This window comes from Gopherus evgoodei, chromosome 11, assembly GCF_007399415.2.
Source record: "Gopherus evgoodei ecotype Sinaloan lineage chromosome 11, rGopEvg1_v1.p, whole genome shotgun sequence".
NCBI classification, from domain to species: domain Eukaryota; kingdom Metazoa; phylum Chordata; order Testudines; family Testudinidae; genus Gopherus; species Gopherus evgoodei.
This window is the reverse complement of record NC_044332.1, coordinates 9,367,884-9,394,278: the sequence shown is the minus strand read 5'-3', so window position 1 is coordinate 9,394,278 and position 26,395 is coordinate 9,367,884. Positions and strand designations below refer to the sequence as shown.

Below are 26,395 nucleotides of genomic sequence, written 5' to 3'. Positions count from 1 at the left end.
AAGAGTATCTGACATTGCCCAGTGAACTTATAAAGCATCATTAGTCAATGAAACAAAACTACACATTTGCTAGTCCATTTGATGGCATTTTAATTTTATTTCCACTAATTCAAAGAACAGTTCAATAACTAAAATGTGTTTACACTTTAAAGAACTACATGATTAACTCATAACTCACTATTTCTGAACCATAATAAAAATATAAGAGTTCAATATAGTTATAGATATTCCTCATTAAATGAGTATTTGTTTGTTAAACTCACACTTTATGACAGGGACCAGAGTTTTCAATTTAAAATTTCAGTAGCTTCAGCTATTTTTTATGATTTTTTTTCAATGGGACTCCTTAGCTTTGTGTTATGATTCAAGTAATCATCAGATAGACACATGATGTTCATAGCACAATCTCAGCCTCCTTAAGCTTACCTTACAAACAGCTCAAGTTGTGTGTAAAGAAATTTAAGCAGGCACCTGCGAGATATAATTTCTGCATGGCAATCGTTTAATGCAAGACCACGGTCACTCATGTATTCTCCATTTATGCATTTTGTCCCTGTGGAAACACTTATAACCTGGGCATCCTTCACATCTGTACCTGGGAAACAAATTTCAGAAAGAAAATGTAATTAACTGCGCACAAATTTAATAACTGCCTTTCTTAAAAGAACGTGTTTGAATTCCAAAAAATAAAGTATTTTTCTTCAAACATTTTCTTTATAAAAAAAGCTTCAATCTGAAAGCGGAGGTTACTTACCTTGAACTGGAGGTTCTTCGAGATGTGTGGTCCCTATCTGTATTCCACTGAGGGTAAGGTGCATGCACCATATGCCCAGAGCCAAAGCTTTTCAAAGTAGTAATGTCCGTGGGTCCATGCATGTGCCCTTACATTGCTTCATGGTTTCGACTAAGGTGGTAAAGGACAGCAGGGCTGGCCTTAGAAGCGTGTGACCGCCCAGGTGCGGTGGTCAGGGGGTGCCGTGCGCAGTGCAGAGGCATGTGCTGCTGGTGGGAAGGGCAGCACCTGGAGCAGTGAGTGACAGCAAGGAGAGCTGCGCATGGGTGGAGTTTCAGGGGGCACTGCCCCCCTCCCAAACTCACAGAGGCAATGCATGTGTTGGGGGAGCATGCCCAGATTTCTTCCTGCTTCCTCCCCATGGAGGCATGTTTTCAGGGGGGTGAGTGGTGACACTTGGAGCTCCTGGTGTCGCTGCCCCCCCCCCAAATGTTCTTCTGGACTGGGGGTGGGGGGGAATGAACAACAATACCAGGCTCTCTGTGCGTCCAGGTCACTTTCTCCACCTGGGCTGTGTAGCATCAGGAGCTGCTCTCCTGCCCTCCCTTTTGCCGCCCATGTGGCAGAAGTGATCTGGACACAAGGAGCACCTAGCTTTGGAGGGAATGCAGGGGACTAGGGGAGAAGGGGCACAGGAGGGGAGTGCAGGGGTTAAGAGAGAAGGGGGTGCAGGAGGGGTTAAGGGAGAAGGGGTGCAGAATGGTTTGGGGGAGAAGGGGCACAGGAGGGGAGTGCAGGGGTTAGGAGAGAAGGGGGTGCAGGAGGGGTTAAGGGAGAAGGGGTGCAGAACGGTTTGGGGGAGAAGGGGCACAGGAGGGGAGTGCAGGGGATAGGAGAGAAGGGGGTGCAGGAGGGGTTAAGGGAGAAGGGGTGCAGAAGGGCTTGGGGGAGAAGGGACACAGGAGGGGAGTGTAGGGGTTAGGAAAGAAGAGGGTGCAGGAGGGGTTAAGGGAGAAGGGGTGCAGATGAGTTTGGGGGAGAAGGGGCACAGGAGGGGAGTGCAGGGGTTAGGAGAGAAGGGGGTGCAGGAGGGGTTAAGGGAGAAAGGGTGCAGAAGGGTTTGGGGAAGAAGGGACACAGGAAGGGAGCGCAGGGGTTAGGAGAGAAGGGGGTGCAGGAGGGGTTAAGGGAGAAGGGGTGCAGATGAGTTTGGGGGAGAAGGGGCACAGGAGGGGAGTGCAGGGGTTAGGAGAGAAGGGGGTGCAGGAGGGGTTAAGGGAGAAGGGGTGCAGATGAGTTTGGGGGAGAAGGGGCACAGGAGGGGAATGCAGGGATTAGGAGAGAAGGGGGTGCAGGAGGGGTTAAGGGAGAAGGGGTGCAGAACGGTTTGGGGGAGAAGGGGCACAGGATGGGAGTGCAGGGGTTAGGAGAGAAGGGGGTGCAGGAACAGTTGGAGAAAAGGGGTTATTCATTATGATAGTTATTACTGTGTATTTTACAAATAATTTCAGACATACGTTTTAGATTAGATGCCTGAAATCACACTCAGTTTTATCAGTGACATCATCTCTCAGCTTCTCTGCACTAGCACAAAATGAGTCCATCTCCCTCTCGTTCTGCCTAGGTTCTCTCCTTCCCTTATTCTCTTCTTGGGAGTATGCAGAAACCTACCAGCAGGAGCCAAAGATTTGATCCTGAAACCTTGACGCTGTAAGGTGTCCTTATTCACACACTTAATCCCATTTAACTCAGGAAGGTTCCAGGATCTGTCCCCAGCTACTGCTGCAGCTCAGCAGTTCAGAGTTTTTGAGCAGCACGCTATTTGTGTTGATTTGTCTGCAAATATTTTAGTATTTTGCTGCCGTCATGAGGAACACAGAACGATTCTATGCTCTACCATACAGGCTTTGTATCCTGAAGTAAAATCACATAGGGCAGACTCCTATTGGCTATGCACAGCACACGTTGCAAGAGATAAAGCATATTTTCTTGTTGATTCTGAGACAGACATTGTAGATGTATAATGCTGTTAAAGCTGGAATGTTAGAATTTGCACAGGAATTACCCTACAAATTAATTCCTAATAAAGATAATTTCTTCAGAATAAGCATTGGAATAATCTTTTGTAATACTAATTAGCCTAATCAAATTATTTTTGTTAAGATTGTTTAATAACAGACAATATATGTCCAAGTCCAAAATTTATATCCTTGATGCCATTGTTTTTGCATTTGTTTATATATTTTTACTACCGCTTTTTGTTTTTTAGCTAATATAGAAGTTGCTGGGTGTTTGCTGTGCAATTATAAGAAGAGAACCCAGGCAAACCAAGCACTGTATGTTCTGTATTGTGTTTGACTGATTATCGTGAATATATTTTTTAAGCCTTAATCTCTTGAGACTCCAATTCCACAGCTACGGATACTGGAAATTCCTGGACTAGGTGATGGCGTGCTCATCCTGTTTTACAGGAATTTGTAAAAGAGTGCTCTTCTGGTTTAGATTACTTACCTCCCACTTTTTTTTAAAATTACAAATACAAAACCAAAACAGGTAAAATAAGTCTTTATCCTATTTGTTTTTTTGAAATATTAACTCTGCAATTACAGACCAACAAGAAGGAAAGCTGATCTATAAAGGATCCTTTCTCATGGCACTCTATTAAACCACCTGGACAGAGAAGATATATGAGACAAGCTCTAGGAAGTAACGTCTTTTATGCTGTACTGAAAGATTTGTTGTTCTGTATAGCATTTTGAAGTTGAAACTTCCCCTCCCCAAACAGGGCCGGCTCCAGGCCCCAGCGCGCCAAGCGCGTGCTTGGGGCGGCATGCCATGGAGGGCACTCTGCCGGTTGCTGGGAGGGCAGCAGACGGCTCCGGTGGACCTCCCGCAGGCGTGTCTGTGGAGGGTCCGCTGGTCTTGCAGCTCTGGTGGAGCATCCGCAGGCATGCCTGTGGGAGGTTCACCGGAGCCGCGGGACCAGCGGACCCTCCACAGACACGTCTGTGGGAAGTCCACCGGACCCGCAGGACCGGCGAGCGGCAGAGCGCTCCCCGTGGCTTGCCACCATGCTTGAGGCTGCGAAATGGCTAGAGCGGGCCCTGTCCCCAAATCATGTGACGTGACAGTGTGACAAATTTCTTGTAACTTAGCAGTTCTCCCACAGCCTCATCTATGTCCCAAGTGAACTCTGGAACTCAACCCATTTAAGAGTTCTTTTCAAGAGCGGGATGGGTAGCCCTTTGTTCTGAATCCTCCCTTATCTATGATGTTTTCTGTGGTCTGTGATTTTCAGGAGCATTTTACCTGATGGCTACTCTCTTACCTACAACTTTTTAATCCTTAAAGTGTCCTGTGGAGTTCATCTTTCATCAGTAGGGCAGGAATAACTCCTACTGTTGAGTCCTGAAATAACTACCAAGCAGGGGAGTTTCAACTGTCTCTAACTCCAGGTTCAGTTAGCTATGTAAGCAGCAGAGAACATTTTTGCCCAGCTACTACACAATGAGAATAGGGGTGTCTTGGGAAGTCTTCCAGTCACTCCAGAAGACCCTTCCAGAATTCAGGAGGCAGTAGATCTTGGGGAATAATCTTTTGGTGCCTCTTGAAGATCCTGGAAAGTGCAGGTGGGGAAAAAACAGGTCAGCTGCAGAAAGCTCTTTAAGGTAAGGGGACAAACTAAGGCCTGATAGGAGAAGAGAGATGGAAGTGAGATGAGGGATTGAATCTAGGTTGAAATTCCAAAACTCAGCCCAGTTTCATGAATCTTCTGGCAGAGCAGGGAAAAGTTTTCTTTAAAAAGAAGAGTGTTACCTAGTTTCAGGTTACAATTCGAATAACATACTTAGCCCAAGTGATTTAAAGTAAACAATTTTAGATGCCAGTCCAGCAAACCATTCAAACATGTGCTCAACTTTAAGCATGTGAGTAGTTCCATTTAAGTCAGCAAGACTATTATGTGCTTTGTTGTTTTCCTTTGTACTATTGATAGATCACCAGTTCAATGGAGTTTCATGCAGGTCCATGGCTTCATCTGGACCAATCTTGTTCCAGGATCAGGGCACAAAGGAATATTGAATGTATTTGGTCTGATACTAGCCCCACATGTGTGTTTGCTCAAAACTGACAAACTGTTTGCCAGTCTCTGTAAAGTAAAGGCTCAGAACGGGTGGAATGACTGTGCAGATTAGGCTTGAAAGGCACGGGCTCAGCACTCACACATACTCTGCTTGGCTGTAACCAGTACTTTAAGGCTCTGGATTTCATACAGTGTAATATCAAGTCATTCATACGGAGAAAATCTGATTATAGCCTATTTTAGAAAGTAATGTTCTGTGGTATTTAGAGTGATTTCTTAGTAAAAAAGGGAGATTTCCTCTGGGACAGAGCTAAGTTCCAGTTTGTAGAGCGTGGCCCCGTGGCGGTAGATGGTAGCATTTCTTCTAGGCATATGACAACATGCCTCAGGAAGCACATGACCAGGATTCATCACCAAACTTGGTTCACTGGTTGGATTATTAGCTTCCCTGGCCCGGATGGGCTACTGACAGGGAGGGCGATATGAGTGCTGATCCATGCCTCCCCAGGGAGCATTTAAGAAGGTCATGTTTGGTTTAATAATTAGTCTTAATATAAGGCACTGACCCATTAAAAGAAACTAGAAAGTAGCCAGGGAAGTAAAATATGAGGACCACAGGGAAGATATAATTAGATTTTTAAAACTGCGACTAGCAAACTAGGTTTTTGAACATTTAATAATTTTGAACAGCAAAGCAGAGCTGTATAGCACATCCAAAGACTTGATTTCTGATATAATAACTTTTCACACACAACTTAATATGCAAATTTAGCAAAATATCTTGTGTACTGTCTCTTAGGATGACTGTCTGTGTTTTGGATGAAATAAAGGACAACTGCACGAAAAATACTGAGAAAGGACAAAACACTAAACTCCTTTTCTTAAGGTAAAAAATCATGGGCCACATTTTCATTGTGATGTGGTTCCTTGTGATGTTTGACTTATTGTAAAGGAACCGGAACCTGACCACATCTGGCAAACGACACCCGCTATGTTCCCAGAAGAGGGGAATTCTCAAGTCACATAGAGTCAGCAGAGCCAACTTCTATGCCAGCTGTTTCCATCACTCCTCCATGTAGGGCAGTGGTTCTCAAACTGTGGGTTGGGACCCCAAAGTTTGTCATGACCCCATTTTAATGGGGTCACCAGGGCTGCCTGAGTCCTGCTGGGGCCCAGGGACAGAGCTAAAGGCTGAGGGCTTCAACCATAGGCAGCAGAGCTTAGGTAACAGGCCCCTTGCGCAGGGCTGAAGACCTTGGGCTTGGGCTTTGGCCTTCCTGCCCGAGGTGGTGGGACGTGGGCTTGGGCTTTGACCCCCATCCTGGAGTCATGTCATAATTTTTGTTGTCAGAAGAGTGTCACGGTGCAATGAAGTTTGAGAACCACTGAGTAGGGTATATGTCAAGGACGGGGAGAGGGAGAGATGGAGTTCTGGCAATTCACAAGTATATGGTTCCTTAATCATAGTTAGTTTCTGTATGAGGCTAGGGCTGGGTCAGCTTGAGAATTAGGCAACCATAAACCAGCTCCTTGCTGATCTTCCTCCATCAACTATATATCTTGATGGAGGAGAGAATCTGGCCCCATATTGTGATACAAACATATACGGTCTTCTGCATGGTTATTGCCTGGGAACATAATTACTACCTTACCAAATACTTCTTAGAAACCCCTTATTGGACAGATTTTATGACACATTACAGAATGTCCTTTGACACTCAGGACAAGTGGTTCCCCTATTGTTCATACATTCTGTTAATTCTGCTCCAGTTAGATTTTGTATTTAAAACCAGCCCAAAATAAAATGTATGTGGGAAAGGAAACAAAAAGTAGCCCAAGCCAACCATCTAAAAGCCTTCAAATCAATCAGTGCACAGCAGGCACTCTTTGTTTTACCTGTTGTGTAATACTTAGACAAAATGGGATTTTGTACATTATAACATTCAGTTTTAGTTTTTCTCCTTTATGAGGCTTGACTCTTCACTAATAATTCATAAAACTGGCAATAAAATGAATTTCAAAAGTGATCAGGAAAGCAAAACTTCTCTCATTCAAACTCACTAATAAGATGACCAGGAAACAGAAGTTCAGACTCTTATGGTACTTTGTATACTTGGCAATGTTCTTGTTCTTCCAGATGTGTTGCTCATATCTATTCCAGTTAGGTGTGTCCGTGCGCTGCGTGCACGGAAGTCGGAAACTTTTTCCCTAGCAGCTATCCGTTGGGCCGGCTGCGGTGGCACCAATATGGCATTCTATATAAGACCCTGCTGGCCCGACCCCTCTTCAATTCCTTCTTGCCGGCTACTCCGACAGAGGGGAAGGTGGAGGGGGAAGGAATAGATATGAGCAACACATTTCGAAGAACAACAGTCACAGAAAGGTAAGTAACCATTCTTTTTTTCTTCTTCAAGTGATTGCTCATATCAGTTCCAGTTAGGTGACTTCCAAACCTTACCTCGGAGGTGGGGTCAGAGTCAAGGAACCGCAGATTGAAGAATTGCTCTGCAAAGGCTGCATCATCCCAAGGATGCTGAACAATGGCATAATGGGATGTGAAGGGGTGAACCGAGGCCCACGTAGCAGCCCTGCAGATGTCCTGGAGGGGAATGTGTGCCAGAAAGGCAGCTGACAATGCCTGAGCTCTCGTGGAATGAGCCGTGACAGCAGGCGGAGGGATGTTTGCCAAGCTGTAGCAAGTACAAATACACCCGGTGAGCCACAAAGATATTTGCTGAGAGGAAATGGGAGTGTCTTTTATCCGCTCCACGATGGTGACAAATAACTGGGTTGTTTTATGGAAGGGCTTTGTCTGGTCTATATAGAAGGCGAATACCGTTCTAACATCCAGAGAATGGAGACGCTGTTCCCGAAGGTCAGCATGCGGTTCTGGATAGAAAATTGGCAGGAAGATACCTTGGCTCCCATGGAAGCAGGACACCACTTTCGGCAGAAAGGCCGGGTGGGCTCTTAGTTGAACTTTATCTTTATGAAAAACAGTGCAGGGCGGGTATAGGGCGGCACACACGGGAGAGCCCGTAGTTCAGATACCCGATGTGCGGAAGTGATGCCACTAGGAAGGTGACCTTCCTGGAGAGATAAAGAAGTGAGCAGGAGGCCAGCGGCTGGAAAGGAGGGCCTATAAGGCATGAGAGGACCAAGTTAAGGTCCCCTGCAGGCACGGGTGGCTTCGTTGGAGGATGGACTTTCTCCAGACTTTTGAGGAAACGCTGCACAACCGGGTGTGCGAATACTGAGAGCCCGGCCATGCCTGGGTGAAACACAGAGATGGCTGAGAGGTGAACCTTAATAGATCCAAAGGCTAGGTGCTGATCCTTTAAGAACATCAAGAGTCCAAGATGCATGGGATCGAAGCTTGGAGCGATGCCACCTGCTGCTGAGTGCACCAGCAGGAAAACCTATTCCACTTAGCCTCGTAGGTAAGCCTAGCCGACGGCTTGCGACTTTCTAGGAGCACCCACCTTACTGAGTCTGAACAGGTGTGTTCAGCCTGGTTCAGCCACAGATCCTCCAGGCCGTGAGGTGGAGTGACCGAAGGTCCAGGTGCAGGAGGCGACCGTGGTTCTGAGAGATGAGGTCGGGGCTGAGAGGGAGACGTAGGGGAGCCTGAATTGACAGGTCCAGCAGGATCGGGTACCAACACTGGCGTGGCCAGGCATAGCTACCAGTATGATATCCGCCTTGTCCCGGCGGACCTTGAGGAACACCTTGTGGACAAGCAGGAACAATGGGAAGGCATAAAGCAACTGGCCTGACCATGTGATTTGGAAGGCATTCACTGTCAAGCCTGGGCTGTGATCCCAGAAGGAAGAGGAAGTTGGGCATTTCCTGATGGTCTGCGAAGCAAACAAGTCGACTTGGGGAAACCTCCAGATGCAGAAGACAGAGTGAATGATGTCCAGCTGTATCGACCATTCGTGTATGAGAAAATGCCTGCTCAATCTGTCCACCAGTACGTTCTGGACACCTGGTAGGTATGAGGCTTGAAGGGTGATGGAGTGGGCTAAGCAGAAGTCCCACAGAAGCAGGGCTTCTTGGCAGAGCGGCGATGAGCAGGCTCCACCTTGTTTGTTCAGGTAGAACATGGCTGTGGTGTTGTTCATTAGGACTGCTACGCAGTGGCCCTGCAAGTGGGGAAGGAAGGCTTTGCACGCAAGGTGAATCGCCCTGAGCAATTCTGATATTGATGTGCAATGACAGCTCGCTTTCGTACCATAAGTCCTGTGTCTTCAGGCTCACAAAATGGACTCCCCATCCCAGGGCATATGCGTCTGTAACCAGAGTTAAGGTGGGTTGAGGGGGATGGAATGGGACCCTGGCACCCACCATCCGAGGATCCAGCCTCCAGTGCAGAGAGTTGAGTGTGCACTTCGGGATCGTGAGGACCATTTCTAGGCTGTCGTGTCCTGGTCAATAAGCTGACGCCAGCCATGTCTGCAGAGGCCTGAGTCTTAGCCTGGTGTGTTGCACCATGTAGGTATAAGATGCCATGTGACCCAGCAACCTGAGACACTGCCTTGCTGTGGTAGTGGGAAATTTGCAGAGGCTGGTAATTATGCTTGCTATAGCCAGGCGTCAGGCCTCCGGGAGGAAGGCCCTCATTTGGTTTGTGTCCAGGACTGCCCTGATGAACTCTATTGTTTGAGTAGGGGAGAGGACAGACTTGCTGACATTCAGCATGATGTCCAAGCGACTAAACATGTCCGTGACCAGTTGTACTTGAGACTGGACTTGTTGGTAAGACTGGCCCTGTATGAGCCAGTCGTCGAGGTATGGGAAGACGTACACATGGTGTCGGCAAAGGAAAGCTGCCACAACTGCCATGCACTTGGTAAAGACACGAGGGGCTGTGCACAAGCCGAATGGGAGGGCTGTGAACTGATAGTGCACCCTGCTCACCACGAAATGGAGGAAACGTCTGTGAGACAGAATCAAAATGTGAGAGAGTATGCATTTTTCATATCGAGGGTGGCATACCAATCTCCTGGATCCAGCAAGGGAATGATAGTGGCTAAGGAGACCATACAGAACTTCAGGTTGATGATGTGCTTGTTGAGCTCCCTGAAGTCCAGAATGGGCCTTAGGCCTCCCTTTGCCTTGGGGACAAGGAAATAACAGGAGTAGAATCCCTTGCCCCTGACTTCCTGGGGCACTTCCTCCACTGTCCCTACGGTAAGGAGGGATTGTACCTCCTGGACAAGGAGTTGCTTGTGAGAAGGGTCCCTGAAGAGGGACGGGGAAGGAGGGTGGAAGGGCAGGATGGAATGAAAATGGATAGAACATCCCTTGTGCACTGTGCGGAGGATCCAACAGTCCAAGATAATATGGGGCCAGGCATGGTAGAAACAGGATAGACGGTTCAGAAATGGGTAACTGTCTGGGGTGAGGTCTGTCTTCAGGAGCACCTTCAAAACAAGCGCTGAGGGTCTGGGGGAGGCTTAGACTGTCCTTGACCCTGTCCGGGGGAGGGGGGCGGGAGGGGCGGCGAGATGGTCTACATCGAGAGTATCTGTTTCTCCAACAAGAAAAGTCCTGCCTCAGTCTAGGTGGGAAGGTGCACTGCTGGGTGGTCTGGGGTTTAAATAGCTTTCATTGGTTAGCCGGGGTATGCATACCTAAGGATTTGATAGTGTTTCTCGTGTCCTTTAAGGTATGCAAGTGGGAATCGGTTTGCTCCACAAACAGGCCTTGACCATCAAAGGGGAGATCTTGGATAGTGCTTTGAATCTCAGGTGAGGGACCTGAGGATTGTAGCCAGGCATTCTGCCGTATGGCAATGCCAGAAGCCAGAGTGCACGCAGCTGCAGCTGCATCCGCCGCATTGAGGGAACCCTGGAGGGAGGTCCGGGCCACCAATTTACCTTTCTCAGCAATGGTCTCGAGTTCCGTATGAGCCTCCGCTGGGAGAAGATCTTGGAATTTTAGGACCGAAGACCAAGAGTTAAAGTTGTATCTACTGAGGAACACCAACTGGTTAGCGTTCCTAAGTGAGAGACCCTCAATAGAATAAACCTTTCTTCCAAAAATGACCAGCCGTTTCTCGTCCTTTGATTTGGACGCTGGCCCTTGCTGGCCCTGTCTTTCTCTGGCATTTACTGCATCCACCACAAGTGAGCATGAGACAGGGTGAGTGAAAAGATACTCGCAGCCCCTGGTGGGAACAAAGTATTTCCTTTCTACCCCCTTGGCTGTGGGAGGGATAGAGGCAGGAGTTTGCCAGAGAGACTTGGCATTACTTTGGATAGTCTTATTCATGGGGAGGTCCACCCCGGAAGGTCCTTCAGGACCCAAAATGTCCAACATGGGGTTCTCCTCCTCCACAACCTCCTTAACTTGGAGGTTCATATTAAGGGCCACGTGCCGAAGCAGTTCTTGGAGGATCCTAAAGTCCATTGGAGGTGAACTAGACATGGACGTGCCAGCCATGGCCTCATCAGGGGAGGACGAAGACGAATCGACTGGGAGGGCTGAGGCGGAAACAGCCTTTAGTCAGCCCCAGGTATCTTCTCTTGGGCCCCCAGGGCAGCCTCTATCATGGGTGCTGACTCCGTGGGCTGGTCTGGATCCGGAGGGGAGCAGCTGAGGGTCACCTTGGGAGGACAGGTGTCCACGCGTGACAATGGCTGGGCCCCCGAGAGGCTGCCTTGGGCCTGATGATATGCCCAGGGATCCAGAATTGCCACTGAGGCTGCCAATTGGGCACTGAGGGGTCTTGTCCGAGGCTTCCCGGGCCTGACTGGGGAATGTCCAAAGCCCCTGAAGCTTTCCCTGACCTGCTTGAGGGGGATTGGGACCACAACGGCCAAGGAGGGGTGGTGCGTGAGGGGAGTAAAGGCGGCACCGAGCCCCTTTGTAGCTGAGGGTCATGTGGTGATCGGCACAGTGAGGTCGATCATGATTGAGAGTGGTACCGCGATGAAAAATGGTGACGTGATGAAGAGCGGTGCCGAGATGTGTAGTGGTGCTGTGTTGGCGAACGGTGCCGTGTTGGAGAGCAGTGCGACGATGGAGAGTGATGCCGCTTGGGTGTCCGGTGCTGCTTGGTTGACTGGTGCTGTGATGGAGACTGGTGTCGTGACGGAGAGTGGTGCTGCTCAGGAGACTGGTGCCATGATGGGGGGCAGTAGCTGGCCGCGGACCGGTGCCATGGCAACAGTTGAGTTGGAAATCGGTGTTCCGTGTGGCAGCGGTCCGAACGGTGCCATGAGGTTGCCGAGCGAGACCAGGACCTCAAGTGGGACCACGTTCCAGCAGTCAACTGCGACCTCGAGCAGGAATGGCTCCGAGGGTTGGGGCTGTGAGAACAGCGCCGCGACTCTAACTGGTGCCATGAGTCGGAGCAGTACCTGGGGTGGTGCCAGGACTTGGAATGATGCTGGCACTCCGAGTGGCATGGAGATGCTGGTCTAGGGGCATCACCGAACATCGCTAGATTGCCCTTGGATGGTACTGGAACTCGGGCTGGGGCCAATGCTGGGACAGGGAGTACCGGGGGTGTCCTTTCGATGAGCCCTCTAGTGGCCTCAAATGTGTCTGGAGTGGAAGGCAATGTAATCTCCTACACGTGAATGGTACCCTGTGCAGGGCTGGTGTGTTGATCAGTCGGGACTGAACAACTGCTTCGACTCTAATGAGGGGTCCTCCCAAGGCTTGCTTCTTTCCAGCAACCGGGAAATGGGAAAGGTGCCGAGGTGGGCGTTTTTGGGGCCCGGGAGATTGTCGGTCCCAAGGTGGGCGTGGAATCTTCTGTGGTGCCGTAATCAGTACCGCTGGGGGAGCACTGCGCATTGAGGTGCTTGGGCCTGCGTCTTGAAAGGGCCTCAATGCAGACTTCATGAGGAGTTGCTTGAGTTGAATTTCCCTCTCTTTTCTTGTCTGTGGCTGGAATGCCTTATAGATTTTACACTTGTCAGCCTGATGGCCCTCCCACAGACACCTAAAGAAGGAGTCGTGGGGATCGCCTGTGGGCATGGGCTTGTTGTAAGACTTGCAAGGCTTGAAGCCCTGGAATGGCATGCCCTAGGGCCCCGCAGGGCAGTTGATGAGTGCTAAACTGCCCTCAACTACTAAGCTACTAAGCTACACTTAACACTACAGAGAAAAAAACACTTACACTAACATTAACAATTAACTAACAACGATTAAGATAAGCTAGGGATTAGTGGAGCACTTAAGAAACCAAGAGACCACTGTTCCAACAACCGTCACGGGCGGTAAGAAGGAACTAAAGGGGGGTTGGGCTAGCAGGGTCTTATATAGAACGCCATATCGGTGCTACTCCAGGGGGCTCCCCAGCTGGCCTGATGGGTAGCTGCTAGGGAAAAAGTTTCCGACTTTTGTGCATGCGGCATGCACACACACCTAACTGGAATTGATACGAGCAATCACTCGAAGAAGAACTGCGAAGATTTAAAAGGCAAACAGTATATGACCTAGTTTATGTATGAAATGTATTGTAGTATAATGATATATATGAATTTACCATCCTGACAATTATTTTCAAAGTGCATTTTAAAAGGTTTGTGTATTTTATAGAATGTGGTTTGTCTTAGAAGATTCACTTAACTTATCTGGAGATGGTGAAACAGCTCAGTGAAAAAGAGAGGTGTTTGCAGGAATAAGGAGAGGTTACTCACCCTGTGCAGACACTGGAGTTCTTTAAGATGTATGTCCCTCTGGGTGCTCCCCATCAGGTGCGCATGCACCTCCCACTGGAGATTTTTGATAGCAGTGCCAATTCAAGCCTGTGCCTGTGGTCTACACACCCTCTTGCCCTGCACCGAGGATATACAAAGCTGCATGGGCAAACCACCTCAGTTCTTTTTCTACTGAAAAGTCCTACAGAGGAAACTCCGAATCAGAGGGGAAGAAGGGAAGCAGTGTTGCATCCACAGGGACACACATCTCAAAGAACTCCAGCTACTGCACAAGGCAAGTATCCTCTCTGCCTTTGGAGAAACGTCTCTGTGGGTGCTCCAGTCCAGATGACTCCCAAATACTATCCCCACAGGGAAGAGGGAGCACTGTGGCAGAGTCTAATACTGAGAACACAACTGCATTGCCAATCGAAGCATCTGATCTAGAGCATAGTGCGTGGAGACAATACGTTGCAGTTCTGCAAATTTAACAACTAGAACATCTTCCAGTTATGCCACAGAAGTAGATTGCAACCCTGTAGAATGGGCTTACAACCCAGGAGGCTGAATGTTGGCAGACTCATAATGTGAGATAATACGCCAAGAGATCCACCTCAAATCTTTGAGTGGAGATTGTGGATCCCTTGGATCTGTCTACAATTGAAACAAACAGTCTGAGAGACTTTCTGAATGGTTTGGCTCTGTTCAGATAGAAGACTAATGCCCTTCTGACATCCAAGGTATAGAAGGCAGCTTCTATAGAAACTTAGAATGTGGTTGTAGTGAAATTTCTTACTTGTAATATATTGTAAGTGATGGAGGGATCTGCCATTAAAGACCCCAGTTCTCTGACCCCCTGGGCAGAAGTAATGGTCACCAAGAAAGCTTTTTTCATGGATAGGTGAAGCTGCAAAAACGTAACTAATGGCTCAAAGGGGTGTTTCGTAAGGGAACTAAGGAGAAAGTTCAAGTCCCATATCAGGGTAGGTTCCTTAATCTATGGAAAAAGATTAATCAGTGCTGTGAGGAATCTTGATGTTGTGGGGTGAGCAAAAATTGAAAAACCTTTCACAGAAGTATCATGTTGTTTCAGCCACCAAGAGAATCTTAATGGATATCATAGTAAGACCTTAGATTTTAAATTTCAAAAGATAGCCCATGATGGTGGAAAGACAAGAGTGAACAGGAGAAACTCATTGATGGGTACAAAGTGGGGAAACCTCTTCCATTTCTGACAATAAGTATATCACGCAGATGCTTTTCTATTATTTAACAATACTTGTTGTACCTCTATTGAACAGGAAGTTGAACCATCTAGGAGCCATGCCTGCAACTACAGAACTTCCAGTTTGGGGTGAAGTGTCTGACCAGCATCCTGAGACAATAGGCATCAACTGGTTGGAGTTCTCAGCAGTGGATGAGAAGTCAAATCAGGTAAAGATATCACACTTACCTTGGCCAAGTTGGTGCAATTAAAATTATATTAGCCTTGTCCTTCTTGATCTTGTTCAGTACTTTCAAAAGCAATGGTGTGGGTGGGTATGCATAAAGGCAGCCCTTCATCCTTGAAATAAGGAAGGCATCTCCTAGTGGCAGCTTGTATCTTTGCAACCAAACACACCTGGTTACAACTTCAGTGTTTCTAGTGATGCTTCAATTGCGTTCCACTTTCATGAAGAATTTTTTGCACTTTGTGTTGAGGGCGGCAAAAAAGAGATCCACTTCTGGAAGCCCCTTGTGGTTAGAAATATGCTGTTGAGGACTTGTGAGTCCAAGAGAAGTGCCTGCTGAGATTGTTGGCCATGGTGTTCTGTATACCTGGGAGGTAAGAAGCACAAATTCTAGAGTTTTATTCCTTCGGCACAAAGCAAGGGAGAGCATGCCTCGCCCTGTTGATTGATGTACAACATGCAGGGCATGTTGTCTGTAATGACCTTGATAAATTTGACTCTCATCAGTGGAAGGAAATGAGTGCAAGCATTTCTGACTGTTCTCAATTCTAGAATGTTGATTTGAAGAAGATGCTCTTGAGAAGACCATTTGCCTTGAATGGTATGACACCCTAGATATTCTCCCCATCCCAAAAGAGACATATATAATCTTACAATCATGGTAGTAGGAGGTTGAATGAAAGGGACTCTTGCACAGACTTTAAAGGGGTCCACCACCAATTGACTGAATCCAAAACTCAATGGGGAACAGACATCTGTTTGTCTTGATTGCTTGCTTGGCATATAAACTGCCCTGAGCCATCCCTGGAAGCACTGAAGATGTATCCAGGTGTGTTGGGTTACGAAGGTAGCAGCTGCCATATATTCTAATAGCTGGAGACAATTTCTTGCCGAGCTTCAAGGACCTACCTGATCCTTTGAAATGAGATTTTTTTAGGGTTGCGAACGTGTCCACGGAAGCACATGGTAATGGGAATGATCGTGGTTGATTGTAAAATGAAGAAACCTCTTGTGACATGAAATACATGTCAAGGGTCACAAACCAATCAATGGAATCTAAAGAACAAATTATAGCTGCAAGGGTCACCATCCTGAATTTTTGTGGTTTCACTTAGTTGTTTAGATGCAGTTTGAGCTAATATTGGTCTCCTTCCTCCATTCTTTTTGGGACCCAGTAAGCACTTGTAATAGAAATCCTTTTTCCTGTGCTGGACTAGAGCTGGTTCTGTGGGCCCTAAGCATAGAAGAAAGGCAACTTTCTGTCTCAGCAATTGATCGATGCCTGAAAAGGGATGGGGAAGGAAGGAGGGATGGAGATGAAATGGATGGAATAATCAAGCACTGTGACCAAAACCATTTGTTGGATATTATTCTCTCCCATATAGGTTGGAAATAGGAAACATGGTATCCAAAGGGGCTGGGAAAGGAGGGTGAGACTGTAGGCTCCAGTAGAGTAAGTGATTTAAGAGTTTTGAGCAAACCTTTCAAAGTGTGAAACTCATCAGCAGACTCAGAGAATAGCTTGACACATCAAAAGGAAGGTCCTCAACAGTACTCTGTACTTCCATAGAGGATAGTTAACTGCAGCCATGTCCTTCATCAGCTCCTGAAATTGTCTAAACTCATCTGCAATGGAAGATGGTGGAGGCATTACAGCCTCATCTGGCGATGATGAAGAAATACTTGTGTGAAGTGTTACTTCCTTGTCAGCCCTTGTCTCCTGCTCGTCAAAGTTCTCTGATGGTTCAGGTTGATGAAATGGTAGCGAAGATGTAGGAGAATGCCTCTACCTGTGCTCCCTCTGAGAGGGACTTGGGACCTTTAAGAATTGTTGATGATATAGGGCCCAGGGATCCCAATAAGGTCATTGGGAGGGCTCCAGAGCATAGGAGAAGGTACCCATCACTGGTCACACCAACTAAACTGGGGTCAAGATTGCCTGTCCCCAACAGTCTCTAAGTAGCAGAGAAGTGACTTCTAGAGTAAAGAGGAAATCCCTGAATTGAAACTTGAGTCAGAAGAATCATCCTCAACATATTTCAGAGAAGGTAATAACTTTCACTCTAGATGGTTGATGCTGGTGAAGCAGGAGGTCTCGATGAAAAATGTGAAGTCTGTAACACAGAAGATCATGGTACAGATAACTGTAACATGTTCGGTACCACTGCGTAATGGAGACTCCAACATAAAAAGATCTCTTAACTATCTAACTCCTGCAGTAGTGATGATATGTGAATGGAGTTGAGAAGGATCTGTGGAGACTGACATCGGTACCAAAGTAGGGACTTATCTAGAATGCATCGGTGCTGTGGGCACTAAATGCTTCCACTGAGTATGTTCAGACTCAGGCAGTACCAATAGAGCAGTCAGGGACAGTGTATGGATACCAAAGATACAGTAGAGTCTGATGGTGCAGACTTCTTTGAAGCTGAATGTCAATTAGAATGAACATGACCATCCAATGCTGAACAAGTTTTCAGTACAAAATCCAGCTTATTGATAGAGTGGCTTTTACAGGAAGCCTTAGATGATTTCACAGTACTGGAACCACTCAAATTCTCAACAGTACAGCTTTTGGGACCTGAGGTCTCCAGAACTGTTTTTTCAATTGGTGAATGAAACTTCTTAGTAGGAGACCTAACATTCCTGCTCCTCTTGTCAGAAAACACAGTCTTACTGCACAAACCTCTTGATACCACAGATGCAGAAACAGGTGCTGTATCCATCGAGGGTCTTGGTGACCAGGATCCAGAGGTAGAGGGACACTAAATGTGCTTGGAGATTGGTGTACAGGGGGATTCTCAGAGCCTAGGTCAGTGGCCAGTCTTGCTCCATCATTAACAATTTAAATTTTATTTCTCTATTTTTACAAGAGCTGCTTTTGAAGGAGAAGCAGATCTTATATTTGGCTTGTCTATGGATGTCTCCCAAACAACGGAGGAGCCGAGAGTGTCTGTCACTGATTAGGATAGATTTCCAGAAGGAAAGACAGTGCTCAAAATCTGGGTATCCTGGCATACCTCATATTCCAGAATAACCCCTCAAGAACAAACGGGAAAAACCAACAACAGACTCCCTGAATTAAATACTACAAATAAACTAAACTAAGAAACAGAAAAAACTATGTTTAACTAACTACACGTAAGTGAAGCAAGCATGCTCGATGTTCCATCTCAGGCTGAAGGTGATCAAGAAGGAACTCAGGGAAGTTTGCCTGTGCAGCTCTATATATTCTCAGTACAGAGCATGAAGATGTGCATAGAGCGAGTGTGGGCAGAAGGGGCACTGCTACTGAAAATCTCTGATAGAAGGCGACTGGTGGCACATGCACACCGAAGTGGAGCTCTTACAGGGATACTACCAGAAGAACTTTGCTATAGTGCCTACAGTAAAGACCTTGCAAAGGTTTGACTTCAGTTATTCTGTTGTTCACTCCATCATTATGATTATGCATTTAAAATGTCCCAGAGCAGTTTGAGGAAAGATAAATTAAGTGTAAAGATAAATGTTTTCTAACTATCAAGGTATTTATATTGTGTCCATTACCGTGGCATCTGAACACTTAAAAGTAGTACTGATTAGTTTTTTTACCTGTTGTCATGACAATTCCAGCAAGAACTTTTCTACGTGCATGGGGAGATGTGAAATTATCAGTCAGATCACTGAATTTATCCACAACCAAGCGTGCAACAGCATCAGCTAAAACCTGCAGAATCACAGAAATACATGTTAGAGAGAATCAAACAAGAAACAACTATTAAATACTGGCATTTAATATGATGGATTAAAAAAAACATCCACACTGTTAATTTTTTATCCTCCACTCATTAGGGTCAAGATTTCCCAGTGTCCACTAACTCTTGGTGCCCTACTTGAGATATCTAGCATCTGATTTTCCAGGATGCTGCGCAGAACACCTCCCAATGACCTCAACTGGAGTTTTGTTTCTTGGACCTTAAATTGAAAACCTAAAAACTGAAGAACCCAAAATTAGTGACAATTTTGAAAAATTGGGCCTGGGTGAACAAATGAATGGCAGAAAGATTCAATGCTTGTATCTCAACATATATCATTTTAAAGTCCTAAACAAGAGTCAATGCTTTTATCCCTGTATCTCAGAAATACTTAATTTCAGTGACCTAATCACTGGGCCTGAAAATAATACCAAAATACAACAAAAATCAGTCATCTTGATTAACATATAAAAAACCTTTATTACACCAGAAATAGTTATTTATTTTTCACATTTATAAAAATGTGCTCTTCCCTCAGCTTTAGGTGAATATACATTATTTTATTTTGTTTTATTACAAAAAACATTCAGATTTTAAAATGGACAATTTCAAAATAAAATTCAATGATGGCCATCGAAAATAAAGAAGTCGTATCCCTTTAATGAAAGCCTGGAATAATAGAGAAGGCTTTGCAATTTTCCCTGAGCGTCAATAAACGTATGGTCTGTCAGACTGCGAGTAAAGACTAGTTGCAGATTTAAGGAAAACTCCTTGAAAATGACCTACTACCAGCTTGTTTAAATTGTGAGATTTTTAATTTCAGCACCACAACTGATCTCAACATACTATCATGTGAGGAAAGAAGCTGTTTTTAAGGCAGTCAGAAAACACAGAATTTAGAGGTTTGTAATCAAAATCAACATCTTGAATTTCAATTAGAAACAAATTGGAAGCCAATGCTGACTATGGAGCAATGATGCTATTTGTTAAAAATATTGCTAAATATGTAAAGTATTGCATTTGGAAGTAGCTGAATGGTTTTCATATGTACAGTAGTTCCACAGAACACAGTGCAGTGATCCAATTTGGAGATGACAATGGCATGGATGATTATGGAAGTTCCATGTTCAAAGGAAATGCTTGAAACCTTCTAGCCAAGATGCAGTTGGCAAAAAGGCATTCTTGGCCACAGCTACCACTTAGACATCCAGAAGCAGTGGAGGATGTAACAGGACCCACAAATTGTGAATCTGACTGTGCATTGGTGAGCATGCTCTCTCAATGGATATAACCTCCATAATTTCTCTCACAGTCTTCTCCAGCTCACTACCATCATTATCTTTTCTTATACAGACAGACTGGGCCTTGGCAAGCTACCTCTCATCTAAGCTTCATCTTGGCTAGACACTGGGAAAGCAGATAGACCATACCATCAAGATGTGACAGAACAGAGTTGTTTATTATGGGCATATTGAAGACAATGCAGCTTTACTTCCACCCTATCTCACATAATGATCACATATACTTAACACTCAAGGGGAGAGCTGAAGTAATGGAACTCTGAGGTCCCATCCATGAGAGAGCTATTAGGGCTAAGAAGCATTTGCATTTGTTCTCAACTACCCTCTGGGTCCTATCAGGGAAGAGAAAAACCACCCAAGAGCTGTTCTCTCTATCCTAGACAGGATCACAGGCATTCATGAATACCGTATCATCAACAATACCAAAAGTTGCTGACAGATCTAAAATAAAAAACATGGACATGAGAACATAATCAGACCTAACACCAGATTCTCATAGGTCAAGGAAACCCAAGGGCTCCAGACACTGTCAGAGTTGATTCACCACAATCTTCTCAACAATCTTCCTTGTAAACTGAGTGATGAGAAATAATGTGACAATTAACAGAATTCTCAATGCCTGTTTCCTTCCTGGCTGACTTTACTGGATAAGGAGGACATGAGTCGAGCTTGCAGGTAATACCCTAAGCTCTGACCTTTTCCAAAATCTTAGTGAGTGGGGCTGGCTAAAACTCAGAAAAACTGCATTTGTTGCTAGCTTCAGTCCTGGTTCTGTCATTATAGACATTGACAATAAAGTCTGATGATCAGTAGTCATACATGTAAAGCAGATGAAAGGGATATATCCAGCAAATTTAAGGCCTACTTGTTATTTGTTCTTTTAGAAAACTACACTTTTTCATGCTTTTTGCTGGCTAAACATTGCACATAAGGATTCAGTTATGAAGAATAATGACAATAGATTGAAACAAGATAGCTAATTACAACTATGGCTTCTTTTATGAAGAACAGGATTTGCTATTGAAAAAGCTGGGTACGTGCACAAAGAAACTTGTCTTGGTCAGTGTAGCTGTTTTGTTGCAGATCTTGTAACTTGTAAAACCATTCAGCCAGCCCAGGAATTCCACCACTGAACTTCCTGAACAGTTTCACAAAGACTAGGATCTCTTTAAAAAGTTCAACCAACTCAGGTGGGAAGGCTCTTGTGCTAGCAGAACAGTTTCATGATGAACAGGATACTTCACACAGAACCCAATGCTCTGTTGAAGATCCCGGTCTTTGACTAAACAGATGTTCGCTGTTCAAAATCATCTTCTCTGACAAAACACAGATGCCACTGGGCTAACAAAATCTATTTCCTGTACACCATAATAGCCACTACTTTCAATGCAGGAAGCACTACTGTGTGCAAATGACAAAATATGGTGGTGTATTACTCTCATTAACTATGCAAAAATAATTCTAAATACCTTATCACAGAATGGCAGTAGCCAACAGAGAACACTTTCTCCAATGATCTGATTGTGATGAATAATGCTGCCAATTTTTTCCTACTTTTTGTTCAATAACAAAATAATTACACGATGCCACAAAGACCTCCAAATAAACTCTCACCATTTAAAAATTTCTATTATCTCCAGTGCTTAGTTTTTAAACTAGAAAAATCACGAGCTGCAGAATGTGAATTTTTCTGACCCATCTTAAATTATTAGAATTCAGATTTTATGGAAGCTCCTCAGAAAATTTAAACTACACTTGAGGCCCAGCATTGAACCCAGACAAGAGTCCCAGTTCAGTGCTTAACCTCAAGAACACCACCAAGTCAACAAATTGGGTCTCCTAGCTGCAAAGCTGCAGATCTAGTTTTTAACATTACCATACCTAACCGCCCAAGCTGTCCCAAACCACAACTTGATGGATCTTCCAGAAGAATTTGGCTTGCAGTCAAGCCACCAGTCAAAGGGATGTCATATGTGACGCGGTCAGGAGAGATGACTACAGGAGAGTGCTGGAAGGGCGATATATTAGCCCCAGGATACACAGGTCCGTTTTCCCTTGGTAGCTGACCAGGGGTTACTCTAGATTAATTTGGACATCCGGGGCCAATTAAGGGCCTGCCAGAGCCTGTTAAAAGCAACCCCTCCTGCCGATAGGGTTGCACGATAGGAGCTAAGGGAGGAAGGTGAGCTATTGGAAAGCTGGGCAATGCAGACACTGAAAACATAAGAACGGCCATTCTGGGTCAGACCAAAGGTCCATCCAGCCCAGTATCTTGTCTACTGACAGTGGCCAATGCCAGGTGCCCAGAGGGAGTGAACCTAATAGGTAATGATCAAGTGATCTCTCTCCTGTCATTCATCTCCACCCTCTGACATACAGAGGCTAGGGACACCATTTCTTACCCATCCTGGCTAACAGCCATTAATGGACTTAACCTCCATGAATTTATCTAGTTCTCTTTTAAATCCTGTTATAGTCCTAGCCTTCACAACCTCCTCAGGCAAGGAATTCCAAAGGTTGACTGTGCGCTGTGTGAAGAAGAACTTCCTTTCATTTGTTTTAAACCTGCTGCCCATTAATTTCATTTGGTGGCCCCTATTTCTTATATATTGGGAACAAGTAAATAAGTTTTCATTATTCACTTTCTCTACACCACTCATGATTTTATATAGCTCTATCAAATCCCCCCTTAGTCTCCTCTTTTCAAAGCTGAAAAGTCCTAGCCTCTTTAATCTCTCCTCAGATGGGACCCGTTCCAAACCCCTAATCATTTTAGTTGCCCTTCTCTAAACCTTTTCTAATGCCGGTATATCTTTTTTGAGATGAAGAGACCACATCTGTACGCAGTATTCAAGATGTGGCTATACCATGGATTTATATAAGGGCAATAAGATAGTCTCGTGTCTTATTCTCTATCCCTTTTTTAATGATTCCTAACATCCTGTTTGCTTTTTTGACTGCCGCTGCATACTGTGTGCATGTCTTCAGAGAACTATCCATGATGACTCCAAGATCTCTTTCCTGATTCGTTGTAGCTAAATTAGCCCCCATCATATTGTATGTATAGTTGGGGTTATTTTTTCTAATGTGCATTACTTTATATTTATCCACTGTGACAAAGTTCCTCCTCTACCTTGGTGGGTCCTGTGCTTATTGGCAGATTTGCTCACCTCAGTGATCTTCCCCACAGTCTGGATCAACTCCTCCTGTGTCTGATCAGGAATTGGGAGGTTTGGGGGGAACCCAGGCCTACTCTCTACTCCGGGTTCCAGCCCAGGGCCCTGTGGATCGCAGCTGTCTAGAGTGCCTCTTGTAACAGCTGCATGATAGCTACAACTTCCTGGGCTACTTCCCCATGGCCTCCTCCAAACACCTTCTTTATCCTCACCACAGGACCTTCCTCTTGGTGTCTGATAACGCTTGTACTCCTTAGTCCTCCAGCAGCATACCCTCTCACTCTCAGCTCCTTGTGCCTCTTGCTCCCAGCTCCTCACACGCACTTCCTCTCCTCTGGCTCCTCCCCCACTGACTGAAGCGAGCTTCTTCTTAAACCCAGGTGCCCTGATTAGCCTGCCTTGATTGGCTGCAGGTGTTCTAATCAGCCTGTCTGCCTTAACTGGTTCTAGCAGGCTCCTGATTACACTAGTGCAGCACCTGCTCTGGTCACTCAGGGAACAGAAAACTACTCATCCAGTGACCAGTATATTTGCCCTCTACCAGACTCCTGTACCCTACTTGTCTGGGTCTGTCACACCACATTAATTTTCATTTGTCATTTTGTTGCTCAATCACTTAGTTTTGTAAGATCTTTTTGAAGTTCTTCACAGTCTGCTTTGGTCTTAACTATCTTGAGCAGTTTAGTATCATCTGCAAAGTTTGCCACCTCACTATTTACTCCTTTCTCCAGATCATTTATGAATAAGTTGAAGAGGATTTGCCCTAGGACTGACCCTCGGGGAACACCACTAGTTACCGCTCTCCATTCTGAAAATTTACCATTTATTCCTACCCTTTGTTCCCTGTCTTTTAACCAGTTCTCAATCCATGAAAGGATCTTCCCTCATTTTATCTGCTGCCAATATAAAACACTCAGACCACAACCTGTATTTCCACCAGGTGGAGAGACACACTACACTGGCCATATTTACCCGACTTGCAGTATAAAGTTAATGGAACAGTACACGCGACTAGCAACTGCACTGGAGTAAATGTTTGCTGGATAAGGCTCTTAGATACATCAGGCTGCTCACAAATTTTCCATTTCTCTCCTTTGGTCTTCATAACTATATGGAGAGCTCAACTGAGAGACCTGATGAAAGGTGCTGCTGAGTTATGTCTAACATACTGAAAACCATAGGTCAGATTCTCAGCTAGTGTGAACTGGCACAGCTCCACTGAAGCTTCATATTGTAATACTATATGGAAAAACTAATTTCTCATTTACACCCATTGACATCAATGAGACTTACACTTGTGGTTAAATTTAAGCACATGCTGGAAAGCTTTGCTGAATAAAGTCCATAGGCAGGATATGCTCTTTTAGATAGAAATTTCTGTGATTTCTTTAGTTACTCTAGGCAGAGAAAATTTACCACCACTCTTTTGGTCGATTACTAAAAGCAGATTTCCAATAACAAATAATAAGTCAGAGCTAAAATGAGAGAGAGAGAGACTGAGACTATTCTAATGGCACTGAAAGATCAACAGCTTAGTTCCTGCAATACAAACACAAACATTATCAATTCCCTCAGGCCTGCTCTCCACACTATTTCTGATCAAATGTGATATACTTTTACCAGCAAATTGAATAAATATCTTGACAACCCCGAAGAAATTAGGTAATTAGGCAGCTGTTCTGTCCATCAACATTTGTAACAATAAATTAGAAAACCCTACGTAATTTCAAGAAACAAATAAGAGGACATAAATTATAGACGTGTTCAGCATGAGGTCAACATCCACACTGCTCTCAATGTAAGAATATCTGAAGTAATTATGTTTTTTATTTCTGTTTACTGCAGAATAATAATGCATAAAAGAAAAAACATTATGAAAACTCTTATGGCTAGCTATTTATTAACTGAGGACCTTTGGGGGGTTCAGATACTTTTTGCAACAGCCAAGTATTACACTACAGTTATAGGCCACTTGTGTGCTGAAACATAACACTAGTAAGACGAATAAGACTTGTTTCCTCCTATCTTGTCAACCCTCTGAAATGCAGACAATTACAAACACAGAACTTTTCATGTCACTGCTTCATGAAATGTTCAATTCCTATAAGCCTAGGTCTTGGTGCTTGAACACATTCATTTCTTCTAATATCAGATACCAAAACGTATGCTCACAATTTTCAAATATCTAACAATGTTAGCTCCTGCACTTTGACCACAAAGATTGGACATTTTTGCCTTCTGAGGTAATCTCAACGTATTGATCATACATCTTAGAACTGCTGAGTTCTCCATTCAATTCTTTTCAGCTTCAGTTGCTTGCCAGTTCTACAGATTTATGATAAGCCACGCACTTTAAAGTTTCAAAGACACTAATATCAACCGAAAGAGGATGAACCGTGAGTATTTTCCAACATGGAAATAAAGGTAACGAACTGCAAAAGATCTAAAGTTTTTAATATTTTATACAGTTTGGCCTATTGCTAATATGGGTGGTAATCTTAAAAAACTGATTTCTTTTTTAATTTATAGAATTTAGCTCTTACCAATAAAAGTGTTCACTGATTAGGCTGACTTGACCTGTTCTCTGATAACATTGCCAGACTGCTGGGGAGAAACGCAAAAGGCCTGATTTTCCAAGCTGGCCTCTCTTTTGTTTCAGAGGCAATTTTATACCTGCAAATTGCCAGCATGAACTGCAGGTGCAAATACAAGTATTTAGATTTCTAATTACAGTAGTAATATTCCTAGGTTCACTGCAGCTGCAAGGATGTCGGTATCATTACTTGTGGGTATAAAACTGTGCCCAGAAAAATGGAGACTGAGATGAAGATAGTTAAAAATTGTTGATTTTCACCCATGTTTACTCAGTGAAATTTCGTGTGTTCTGAGCGGTCTGGGCTGGGTGTGCAGGCTCTGGGGTGGGTCCGGGGATGAAGGGTTGCGGGGGGGGACTCAGGGACTGGGACAGGGAATTGGGGCACAGGGTTGGGGTGCAGGCTTACCTCTGTTGGCTCCTGGTCAGCGGTGCAGACAGGGTGCAGAGGCAGGCTTCCTGCCTGTCCTGGCACCGCGGACGGCGCTGCACCCTGGAAGGGGCTCCATGCTGCTCTTGCCTGCAGGCACATCCCCCTCCAATGGGAGTGCAGAGCCAGTGCTCGTGGCGGGGGCAGCAAGCGGAGTCCCATGGCTCCCTGCCTAGGAGCCAGACCTGCTGCTGGCTGGTTCCAGGGCACAGTGCGGTGTCAGAGCAGGTAGGGATTAC

General features: G+C 45.2%; 1 protein-coding gene across 9 annotated transcripts in view; it reads right to left on the bottom strand.

The window, feature by feature from the left end:
• ADARB1 (adenosine deaminase RNA specific B1) overlaps positions 1-26,395 on the bottom strand; it is a 270,641-nt gene that overhangs the window by 49,972 nt on the left and 194,274 nt on the right. For all 9 annotated transcript variants that reach the window (XM_030580007.1, XM_030580000.1, XM_030580006.1 and 6 more), the window contains 2 exons: positions 18,514-18,628; positions 427-595 (listed from right to left, as the gene is read on the bottom strand). In XM_030580007.1, coding sequence (XP_030435867.1) covers positions 427-595; positions 18,514-18,628 — 284 coding nt within the window. The remainder of the gene's footprint in view (positions 1-426; positions 596-18,513; positions 18,629-26,395) is intronic.